This window comes from Gaeumannomyces tritici, assembly GCF_000145635.1.
Source record: "Gaeumannomyces tritici R3-111a-1 unplaced genomic scaffold supercont2.2, whole genome shotgun sequence".
NCBI classification, from domain to species: domain Eukaryota; kingdom Fungi; phylum Ascomycota; class Sordariomycetes; order Magnaporthales; family Magnaporthaceae; genus Gaeumannomyces; species Gaeumannomyces tritici.
In genome coordinates, this window is record NW_008804546.1 from 3,764,506 (window position 1) to 3,775,638 (window position 11,133).

Below are 11,133 nucleotides of genomic sequence, written 5' to 3' on the forward strand. Positions count from 1 at the left end.
AGAAGGTTCTGGGCAAACGAACCGGTGTAGCCCTCTGTAGACCGCTAGGAGGCCAGAACCCAGGCGAGTTTGGCGTCACCAAAGGGACTTTGGCGCGCAAACGCAGACCAAGAGCATGGCGGTGATGGAAGCGCATCCATAGTATTCACGGGATTAGCAGGGTGCAAAATAAACTACACGAGCACCCCTCTAGTAGATCAGATGCATTCCGAGCAGTGACTCCCAATAGACTATCTAAATACCACCAAGTAAATGGCCACCTCGTATGTCGGTCGCAGCTTCCTTCTGCCACCCGTCCTTCACCAATCTTCCAGTAATTTCTCACCGGGATCGTTCCAATCAGTCTGAGGGGTCCGATCCGCTCCTCCTCACCCTCAAGGTATCACTTGACCTTTCACCACTCACTCAGGCCCTGAGATAATACACCCGAGTCCACCGCTTCTCGCCATAAAAGGTGACTACCACCTGGCCTACTTTTTCCGGCGTCTGTCAATGCCCTAGGACCAAAGTCCCAAACTCGACGCTGACACAAAGCGACACCTTGTACCAAGACAAGGCACCAAACCGGATCACGCACAATGTCACAACACCTGCCGCCGCTCGCCGCGGAGGACCAGGCCCTCCTCGCGGGCGCCACCATGATCGGGCTCGTCGGCGGTCCCGGTTCCGGCAAGGGCACGCAATGCTCCCTCCTGGTCCAGGACCCGGAGCTCGAGTCCACCACAGCCCACATCAGTATCGGCGACATTATGCGGCGGGAGGCCGACGCGGGCGGCGAGCACTCGGCCGCCATCAGGCAGTGGCACGCCGAGGGGGTCCTGGGCGACGTCAACGTCACCATGGCCGTGCTGAGGAGGGTGCTCCTGGAGCACGTCAAGGAAAAGGGCACCAGCGTGTTCCTTCTGGATGGTGAGATAATTACCTGCCACAGCGCGCGCGCGCGAGCAGGTTGCGCACAGAGGAAACTGAAAGCCGGGATTTCCGAGGCCGTTCTGACGTGGACCTTTGGTTGGAGGTGAACAGGCTTTCCGAGAGCCACGGACCGACTGGCCATGTTTGAGCAACACATCGCTCACATGGCATGTCTGCTGGTGCTTCGGGTGCCCGACGAGATCATGATGGACCGCCTCGCAAAGGCCAGTCGCGGCCGCGCAGACGACATGTCTCTAGAGTCAATCAAGGCCCGCATCGACACCTTCCATCAGCGAACGCAGCTAGTGATCTCGCATTTCTCACACATCATGGGCACGGTTATTTTCCTCGATGGAGACATGGAGGTTGAGGAGGTGTTCCACCACATGAAGCACTGGGTCAAGAACATCATCTACGATGTGGCACATTCTGAAGACTCACGGTATCTTGCTTCCCGCGATATAGCTGTTCACTGCCGCCGAAGGGCTGCTGCGCTTGAGATGGGACAGCGTGAAGAGAGGAATTAGCGCAGACTATGGGGTGATCCTGCTCCTAGGAGGTTTCCGATAAGCCGGTAAGGGAAAGGGGTCAAGCGTTGGTACAACACTCAAACCAAGCAGGAAGTGAACAACAACTCTAGCCCATGAGATTGAACACTGCGGCCCCGTGAAACTCTGCGCATAGAGAGATGAAAAGCAATAGATAGAACCCCAATCCAACACTCATAGCACAGCACAGTAATCAACCAAGAGAAGGTTTACGATTACCTTACGCTTTTAATGTCTTATAAAACCAGACAACGATCCATACATTGTTTGCCAGTTCCAAAAAGCATGTATTGCCAAAAAGTCCTTGGAATTTGCTGTTTTGGCTCTACGGTTAGCCGGCTGCAAACGAAGAGCACATACAGCAGGCGGGATGATCCTTAACCGGACATTGTTAGTTTATCGTCTGTGAACGAACAAGATGAGGAGCAATGCGACTCTTGAGAAATTCAAATCTTTATCCGCTAACTTTAACCGCGGCCGAGCATGTAACCTAGCGCCGATCGTAATCGTGGATGACAAACCCCTTGGCCAGTTTTCCGGGTGAGCAGCCATGTTCCAACTATAATAATTACATCGTATCCCAAAGGCTTCCCCACACCCTTGGTGGTGTTGATACGTTAAAGCCACAGGGAAGAGACTCACGAAATGTTCATTGTTGATCAATTTCACTCTCTGCCTCATCTAAGACTTGTCTAGTCTATCTCCAAAATTATGCCAAGAAGTGCAGTATGTAATCATCGCCCAACATCGTACCCTGAAGGCGATTCCGGAAGGCATAACAAATTAATTAATAATGGTAGATTTTGTAACTCCAAGAGTAAGGGAATTCACCAAAACAGCAACGAGGCGGTGTTATCTAACTTGCCATCCGTCACTGCTCGAATATGGAGACGAGGTCGACTGCGATGACAAGGATGCAGCCGATTGCACACCAGCGGTATGACATACAGCAAAAGCTCGCAACGTTGTCCCCAACTATCGTGTTTATGGAAATGCCTGTTGTGCCGGCCCTTAATAGCCCACCTCCCATTCTACATGACGACAAAAAGCAGCCGCAGGCTGGTTAGCTCACATCAAAGTCAGCAAGCTCGTTTCCGTTCTTGAGCGTGCTGTACGGCTTCATTGCCACATATGCTGTCAAAGTGCGGGGCCAAGCCCGTGGGCTCCGGTTCGCTTCGTCGCGGAAGCTGTCCAAGTCGCCAGGGAGCGTGTGGGAATGGGTTCTTGTAATCGTCGCCGCTGGCAAGCGCGCAGTATCACCCACAGGCTTCCTTGTCTTCCCACCTAACCACCACAATCGGGCATTTGAACCTAGCAATTGGCTTCTTCGGACGGCAGGCCAACGATCTCGTGTTCAAACTTTGTCGCTGTCGTCGATCTTTTTTGGCACCCATCGTAGACTCCACCGGGTCAGTGATACAGCTTGGTTTTGGGGTGAAAATTCTCCGTTTAATTTCCCAGAGCTCGTACATACCATCTGCGAGGGAAAGAAAGGATAAAAACCCACCCAGCAACAGGGGGTTAAAACTGGAGATCACAGGGGTGGCGAAAGGGGGGTCACGTGCTGGCATAAAATCACTGCCATTGTTGAAGTTGGTGAGAAATCGAGAAAAGCTTTCAAAGGACGAGAAATTCTCGAAGTCTCGTAACATCCCCGCAAGTCACCAAAACCCCTGCGATTTCCAGTTTCAAACCCCCTGTTACCCCCTTGTTACTGGGTGGGTTTTTATCCTTTGTTTCCCTCGCAGATGGTACTCCCTCGCACCCCTGCTCCAAAATGCGATCGTGTGTGACGTGCCAGCCGAACCCCTCAATCAGGGGAACCGAAGACGATCTTTGGTGGGATACCTCGATTAGCATAGGCATTGGGTTTCCTCGTTATTCTGAAGAATATTTTTTTACTTTGCCTGCGTCTGGTCTCCTTGCACTAGAGGGAGCCTGCACGGGCCATCCCTAGCACGGTCTTGCCCGCTTCTCGTGTCGCCTCGTATCGTCGTCTTCTGCCTAGACTCGCCGACCTCCCTATTTGGATCCCATTTAGAAGATCCAAATAGGGGGATTGAGATTCGCAGGCTAGGTAGAGGTGACTGCAGTGCTTAATCTCGGGCGCCAGGCCGGCGATTATGCACAAGGTTCCCCTAGCTGTTCGTCTTGACCTCACCGTACCCACAGTGCTAATCAAACCAGTTCATGCCAGGCTGGGCGGAGAATTTTTGCATCAAGCCGAGGCAGTGCAGGGCTCTGCCGCTGGGAACAGGCGGATTGGGGCGAGAGCGATTCCATCGTGGGTGATTTTCTAGTAGACCCCATAATGTATAGGGGTAGGTAGGTAGGTATATAAGTCCAGCCCTCGGGGCTGCTAACACTATCATCGCGGTTCTTGTCTTCACCTCCCCTCCACCCACTCCGACGCTCGTTTCTTTCTCCCTTTGCTCCTCGCCATGATGAAGTTCTTCGCGTTGGTCAGCCTCGCCGCTGGCGTCGTGTCGGCGGCAGCTGATGTGCCCATCGGCTCCTACATCCCCGTCAAGGCGCCGTACGACAACCTATGGAGCGACATCACCAACGAGGAGAAGAGCGCCATCCTCAAGTACATCGAGGGTGAGCAGGGTAAATCCATGTAAGTTCCAATGTGACCAAGCCGTGACGGACATGTGCTGACGAGACCAAAGCCACCAACTCAACTTTGTCTGGGGCACGGTCTGGGGCCTTCCTCCGAACAAGACCGAGGCAACCCTGTACCTGTCGGGCCAGGGCCCAAAGCCGAAGCGGTATGCTCGGATCATGGGCGGCGGCGATTGCATGGACCGCGAGTACATGGTCGGGCCGCTCCCCGTCACCAACGAGACCAGAGCCACGCCCCTCGACTACATGTACCGCGGGAACGCAACGCTGGTGAGCAAATCCTCGTGGTGTGCCCCGCAGAGCTCCGCCAAGCACCGCCGCGAGGCCGCCGAGGAGGCCCGCAAGAACAGCAGGGAGCAGCGCATGGCACTGGAGCGTCGCGACCCTAAGAGCCCCTACGACGAGAAGATGGGCTGGAACGGCGACAAGCTGCCGCACGACGAGCTGGAGCCGCCCGTGGCCATCCTGCCCGGCGGGGCGCGGCACGAGTTCGACCCGGAGCAGAACTACGTCCGGTGGATGGACTTTTCCTTCTACGTCGCGACGGGCCGCGCCGGAATCACGGTGCACGACATCCGCTACAAGGGCGAGCGGGTCGTGTACGAGCTCGCGATGCAGGAGGCGCTCTCGCACTACGCCGGCCCCGACCGGGCCCAGACGTACGCGTCCTACATCGACGTCGCCGTCGGCTTCACCGCCTTCAACCTGATCCCCGGCTTCGACTGCCCGTCCTACGCCACCTACACCAAGGCCTTTTGCCTGTTCGAGTTCCCCAAGGACTTCCCTATGAGCCGCCACTTTGACCGGAAGAACAGGAGCTACGACGCGACCAAGAACACGGCCTTCATCCTGCGCAGCGTCAGCACCGTCGACAACTACGACTACATGACCACGTACGAGTTCCGCCACGACGGCTCCATCGAGGTCCTCGTGCGCGCCTCGGGCTACATCCAGGGCTCCCGCGCCGTCGACGAGAAGGACGCGTGGGACTACGGGTTCCGCATCCGCAAGGACCTCTCGGGCTCCATGCACGACCACGTCCTCAACTTCAAGGCAGACCTCGACATCCTCGGCACCAAGAACAGCCTGTTCAAGACCCAGTTCGTCCCGCACCAGGAGGTCTACCCCTGGTCCAACGGCGAGGTGGTCAACACCATGAAGGTCGAGCGCAGCTTCGTCGCCAACGAGGACCAGGGCAAGATCAACTGGGCGCCCAATGCGGCCGCGTCCTACTCGGTCGTCAACAAGGACAAGCCAAACGAGAACGGCGAGTACCCGGGCTACAAGATCTACCCGTCCACCGGCTCCAGCATCTACCTCACCATCCAGAACTCGACCGTGTTCCCTCGCGAGATCAACTGGGCCACGCACCACCTCTACGCCCTGCAGCGCAAGGACGGGGAGCCCGTGTCGGCGCACCCCGTCGTCGCCTGGGACAAGGGCAAGCCGCCCTACGTCGACTTCAACAACTTCTTCGACGGCGAGTCGCTGGACCAGGAGGATCTCGTCGTCTACTTTAATTTGGGCATGCATCACATGCCCGACACCTACGACCTCCCAGTCACGGTTTTCCAGGGTGCCCAGTCCGGCATGACCCTGCGGCCCCAGAACTACCGGCGCAGCGACGGCTCGGTGTCCACCAGGCAGCAGCTCCACCTCGGCTACCAGGTCGTCGAGAAGTACGGCAGGGAGGACCTCCAGGGGTCGTACGACCTCGCGAAGGCCAATCCGCCTTTCTACCCGACTAATTGATCTGATTTTGGTCGTTTATCTGTTTGCTAGAGAGCATCACGGCGTCATGACTGAAATTCGTTCTATAGACTGGGTACATTTATACCGATGCGGGTTTGGGTTGCATACCACGAACTATACATAGAAGACGTGTTAATCATTAAACCAATCGTCATCCATTCCAAAAGGGCAGCCGTTATGTTATCGCCGCGGGATGTACAGATCTGGTCCGCATTACTGCCGAGGTGGTGTTGGTGCCATGCCGCATGTGGGAGAATGGGAGGCTGACGGGCGAGAACATCCAGGATTTCCCCCCAATACCAAGAAGTGAGGTTGTCGAATAAAGCAGCACCGCCGAAGAGCATAGCCTAGAAAATATGGGGCATATGGGGCTTGCGTGATGAGCCCGGAGAATCCTGGTACGTCTCTACTAGTGACACGGGAACCTGGACTTCTTAGTCCCCAGTGGCATTCCATTCGCTTGTCCCAACATATCAGGCATTTGCCTCTGGTTGAGGATCGGTTTATTTCTATTGTGTCTTTTATCGCCCTACGTTCCTGTTCCTACCATGAACGACGAGGCAATAAGCGGCTTTGGCTCCCCGGAGACCCCGTCCCACCACCCCTACTATTCGAGTAACACAATGAAAGAGGTGGTCCCCGCGACTTGCAAAGAGGCGCTCTCCTCACTAGGGGCAGACCCTCAGCCCGTTGTTCCAGAACAAAGCATAAAATCTGACGTGGCACAGACGCCACAGATGCCCTGGCTGCCAATAGAGTCATCATACCCGCCGCGGCACCCAGTCGAGTCAACATTAGCGGGTGAGCAAAGGCGACACAAGGTTTGCGGTATGAGCATCGCGACGTTTGTTCTAGCGGTGGCCTTGTTTGTTGCTGTCATCGGTGCAGCAGTGGGCGGTGGTGTTGGTGGGAGCATGGCCGCGAGTACTTCAAGAAGGTGAGCTCTCGATATTTACCGTGGTTGCCTGTGGGATTCTTCTTGCTCAAAGAGATCCGGACGCACTCGCATTCCTCCAATGCGATCTGCTCGGCTAACCCCTTTTGTGCTACTACATCTAGTCTAGAAGAATGCCGAAGCGCCCTCAACCGGCAGTCCTCGCCATCCACTCCCATCTCAAGCACCCCTCCGTCTCCTCCTTCCTCAACCGGCGCCCCGGACGGAAACTGCACAGCCAACAAGAGGGTCCTGGAGATTGGGCCCAACGGCGGCGTCGTGCCGCCGACCAGGGACGTCGTCGTCGAGCTCGGCTGCCCAGCCATGCAGTCGGCGCAAAAGATCCTAACGATTGACGGCAAGCGTTTAACCTTTGCCATCCGGTGCGGAGAGGACTTTAACCGTAAAGATATCGGCGCGGCCATTTCCTACTCAATGGACGACTGCCTTTACTCGTGCGCGTCGTACAACGTCATCAGTGGTCGCCAGGAATGCGTTGCCGTCACATTTTCTGCCGAGCTGTCGGGCTCGGTGGCGGCTCGGGGCGCCAACTGCTGGCTAAAGAACGAGACGGCCACCCCGCGCAGAAACTTGGGAAACAAGATCGCAACCGGGAGACTAGAGACGATTGGGACGTGACCTGCTGTCAATCCCCGGGCCGGGTTGTTTAGAGTCCTTCTCTGGAAAACGCCTCGACGAGCGTCATTCTGTCTGATTGTGCATATGCTTTGGCACAACTAGCTCGTGAACGACTGCAATGTTGGACACGGCCCGAACTTGAAGTGGGTTCGGCAAGGACGCTCTGGTCTTGGTGACTACCTAGTCGGGCTGTGGTGATGGCTCTGGTTGCGTTGACGGGCGCCCTCTTTCTATAAATTTCTTCATGACTGTCTAAGCCCAAGGCCAGCGCGAATGTCTCTTCCCTAGATAACATATTGACATACTTTTATACCCGCTTAAATGATAGCGGTGAGTGAACATGTAGTGTAGCCTGATGTTCACCAGCGAAAAGCAAACTACCTATACATCCCATGTTCGTTTTGAATCGACCAACCTGCCTCTCCCGGAATGAAAAAATCACCCCGCGCACAAAACGTGGCGGTCTTGCAGGCTTTAAGAATTCCAGTAAAAATATTCAATGCTAAAAGGCTTTCTTATTTTTATTTTTGTTTTTATTTTTGCTTGTTCCTGCTTGCCCGTTCTTATCCCAATCCCTAAAAAGGATGTTTCCACCCATTAGCGTTTAGGTGGACCGCCATTTTTTGAGTGGTGTCCGGGCGTGGAGACCTTTCAGCACCAACTACCACTTTAGGCAGGTACTGGTGACTGCACGACATCAGCTCGCAGAAGCACAAAACGAAGCGATAGCGGCGATAGCTAGGTTGCGTTTCTTCTTCTTCGTCTTCTTTTTTTTTTGCCTCAACTGGAGTGCAACCTTGCAAAATGAGCGCACGCGAGCAACATCAGATCTTCGTCATCGCCCGTCCGGCGCCTGGCCAGCACTACCGCTGCTTTGCCGTCGCGGAAGACCTGTATCTCTACGGAACCTCGGTCCTCAACACCTGCCTCCGCCTCGTACGCATCTTTTCCAGCCCTCTAAACAGAGTCCCACTCCAGCAGGAGATCGCGTTCGCTCGGGAACACTACTCCCATGAAGGCGCTAAGCAGTTGGAGCACCAGTGCGCGGAGACCAAGCCTGTCCCGTTCCCTTTCGTCGCTGCCTGCCTCGTGTTCGGTACGTTCGATATCCCTGCCGAAGCCAAGCCATGGAAATGTCTCAGCTGATCATATTCTCCATAGGTGTCGCCAATAACCCAGACGATGGCCAATCCAAGTTCGTCGACCTCCAACCGATGGGCCACGGGTTTGACCAGTGTAGCCGCAATGGCGTCACCATTGTCGACATCACAGACCTGGACGACATCCGCTACTGCTTTGCTGCTTTCCATGACATGGGGGCTGAGAGGGGAGTGCCTTTGCGCACCCCTCTGTCGGCCATGGACTACGTGCTGGCCTTCTACGACCCGCAGCACCAGTTCATGGTCCGCAGCCAAGAAACCTTGAAGGCTCTAAAGGAGTACGGCCTGGTTCAAATCGAGGCGCTTAATGGTAAGTGTTGGGTTCCTTGTCTTATTTTTATTGCACTTCTTTTCCTATTTTTCATTCATTCCTTTTCTGATTTATATTTACAATTCTTCCTATCATTATTTCTATTCCTAAATGGGCCTCCCCCCACACCAACATTTCTTATCCCTTGAGCCTGTATATATGTGGGATGCGGCTAACTGTGCATGGTTGTATCCCGCAGACCGCAGGCTTGCTAAAGCATTGGGCGTCAGCGAGGAGGGTGTCAAGAGCTTCTTGCATGGCCAAGGGCCTACGGCAGACAAAGACGACAAGACCGCTATCTCTTTGCGCGATATGGCAACCCACAAGCTCCTGCGGGAGCTTCTCCATGACCCTAGGCCCGATATCTCTCTCCTCGATGTCCCGCTTGCCCTCACCGGCGTCCGCAACGCTGCTCTGGGCTATTTGATCGAGCACGCCTCCGATGTGGCCAAGTGTCCTGCAGGCCCGGCAGTTCTCGCGCTCATTCTTGCCGGCCAAAACAAGGTTGACCTATCTCGTTTCCCCGGCCTGACCGCCGATGGCATTCGAGAGGTTCTCAGCAGCAAGCGGCTCAAAACGGCCGAGATCATCAACCTGTCCGGCACCCAGGCCTTCGACACCAGTGACGACATCAAAGCCACCATGAGTGCTCTGGGTCCTAACGTCCGCGAGCTTTACTGTCTGGCCCGTCCTGACCGGGCACATGACGACATATCGGTGGCTCTCGCACTCCGTTCCGGACTCGTCCGAGATATCCGCCTCCCCCAGAAGATTCTCTTGGGCGCGGTGCTTTCCGCCAGCCTCCGGGATCTTTGTAGCCTCTTCAGCTTGAGGAATGGCCGCGGCGGCAGCCAAGAGGATCTAATCATCAAAGAGTTGGGACTTGAAGACCTCAACCGGCTCAAACCGAGGGCCCTTAATGGACGGCCCACCGACCCCAACCTCTCCAGACTGGCCGACCACACAATTTCCTGTATCACAGCTCCTTCTTCAGGGCAACCTAGGCTACATGATGCGTCCCGAATGCGGGATTGTACATCTCGACGACGGCCTCATCGGGCCCGCGCGCGTCATTACCGGCCTTCTCGCCATAATTCGCGATCAATGGTTTGTCACCATTCGCGGCCCATGGCGTGACGCCGAAAATATAGGCTTTAGCAGCTGCTTGTTCAAGGTCGCCTGTGCTTTCGCCATGGAGGCGGCAACCGTAACGACGCCGCGCGGAGACGATGCGGGCGGGACAGCAGCCGCAAGGCCGTCGCTCTGCAGCATGGAGATCAACCACCCACCTGCCCACGCCCTACGCACTGGCTTCCGTGAGAGGCTTAATTTCTTGGACTTTGAGGGGCTACGCGAGCTTCCGCAACCCCTGGGTCCGGACCGGTGGACCGCGATCATCGCCTTCAGCAACTCCGAGACCGGCCACGGAAGCGAAAGTAGCCAGGACGCCGGGAGGGTGGTCGGACTCCATGTGGAGGTGGGCTTTGTTCGTACCCGAAACGGTGCCACGACCCCTCGCCGCCGTGATGCGTCAAGCTCGCTCAACGAGTTCGAGACAACCCGCAGGACCTGGAGGTTGTGGGGCTGGTCGACTTTGCGCGGGCGTACCAGGCTATGGCGCCGGATGGCGTTGCCGAGCGGATCGCCGAGCTTGAGGAGTTTGGACGTGTTATGCTTGACAAGGTTAGCGACCACGCCTGCGTCAGCATCACGACTGCAACGGCAGTAAAAGCGGCGCACCTCATCCAGGAATACCTAAAGAAATGGTGCGTTTTTCTCCCTTCCTTCCTCATCTTGCCTTTCCCCTCTCTCATCTTGCCTCTTTCATTTTTGCTCTGGTCTTTTTCCTTTTCTCTTGCCTTGTTTCTTTCTCTTACCCTTTTCCATTCTCCTTTTGCCTCTTTCGTTTTTCGTCTTTCGTTGTTCCTTTTTCATGTCTGACTTTTCCCTTTCTTACGGTAACTGCTAACGCAATCAAATTTATTACAGCCCAGCCGATCGTTAATACCGGAATCGTTTTTGCTCGAACCCGGAATCAACACGACCCATCCTGATAACCGCTCCACCAACATCGCGTTTTATAATTCGATTTTATCAGGTGCAGTCGAATAGATTATAGGACATGGGTTACTGAGAGAGAGAGAGAGAGAGAGAGAGAGAGAGAGAGAGAGAGAGAGAGAGAGAGAGAGAGAGAGAGAGAGAGAGAGAGAGAGAGAGAGAGAGAGAGTAGGTAGGTAGGTAGGTAGGTAGGTA

General features: G+C 55.3%; 4 protein-coding genes across 4 annotated transcripts; all 4 read left to right on the forward strand.

Annotated features, from left to right (window-relative positions):
- Positions 1-252: 252 nt before the first annotated feature.
- Positions 253-1,696, forward strand: GGTG_03834 (hypothetical protein; the record flags this gene model as incomplete). The annotated part of the gene is made up of 3 exons (XM_009221617.1): positions 253-263; positions 557-909; positions 1,024-1,696. The coding sequence occupies 3 exons, from the start codon at positions 253-255 to the stop codon at positions 1,437-1,439; spliced, it is 780 nt and encodes a 259-aa protein (XP_009219881.1). The 3' UTR covers positions 1,440-1,696.
- Positions 1,697-3,639: 1,943 nt separating this feature from the next.
- GGTG_03835 (hypothetical protein) lies at positions 3,640-6,003 on the forward strand. The gene is made up of 2 exons (XM_009221618.1): positions 3,640-4,080; positions 4,133-6,003. The coding sequence occupies exons 1-2, from the start codon at positions 3,902-3,904 to the stop codon at positions 5,835-5,837; spliced, it is 1,884 nt and encodes a 627-aa protein (XP_009219882.1). The 5' UTR covers positions 3,640-3,901; the 3' UTR covers positions 5,838-6,003.
- A 571-nt stretch (positions 6,004-6,574) lies between these two features.
- On the forward strand, positions 6,575-7,410 carry GGTG_03836 (hypothetical protein; the record flags this gene model as incomplete). The annotated part of the gene is made up of 2 exons (XM_009221619.1): positions 6,575-6,774; positions 6,897-7,410. The coding sequence occupies 2 exons, from the start codon at positions 6,575-6,577 to the stop codon at positions 7,408-7,410; spliced, it is 714 nt and encodes a 237-aa protein (XP_009219883.1).
- Positions 7,411-8,192: 782 nt separating this feature from the next.
- Positions 8,193-10,890, forward strand: GGTG_03837 (hypothetical protein). Its single transcript, XM_009221620.1, has 5 exons — positions 8,193-8,506; positions 8,572-8,880; positions 9,080-9,853; positions 10,032-10,646; positions 10,870-10,890. Exons 1-4 carry the CDS (start codon positions 8,215-8,217, stop codon positions 10,607-10,609), a joined length of 1,953 nt encoding a protein of 650 aa, XP_009219884.1. The 5' UTR covers positions 8,193-8,214; the 3' UTR covers positions 10,610-10,646; positions 10,870-10,890.
- The last annotated feature ends 243 nt before the right edge of the window (positions 10,891-11,133 follow it).

Excerpts from the sequence above, each read along its gene's own strand:
- GGTG_03835 (XM_009221618.1), top strand. The coding sequence starts at position 3,902 with ATGATGAAGTTCTTCGCGTTGGTCAGCCTCGCCGCTGGCGTCGTGTCG. Across the intron at positions 4,081-4,132 it reads GGTGAGCAGGGTAAATCCAT|CCACCAACTCAACTTTGTCT; the intron begins GTAAGTTCCAAT and ends ACGAGACCAAAG.
- GGTG_03837 (XM_009221620.1), top strand. The coding sequence starts at position 8,215 with ATGAGCGCACGCGAGCAACATCAGATCTTCGTCATCGCCCGTCCGGCG. Across the intron at positions 8,881-9,079 it reads TCAAATCGAGGCGCTTAATG|ACCGCAGGCTTGCTAAAGCA; the intron begins GTAAGTGTTGGG and ends TGTATCCCGCAG. Across the intron at positions 9,854-10,031 it reads GGCCGACCACACAATTTCCT|GCTTTAGCAGCTGCTTGTTC; the intron begins GTATCACAGCTC and ends CCGAAAATATAG.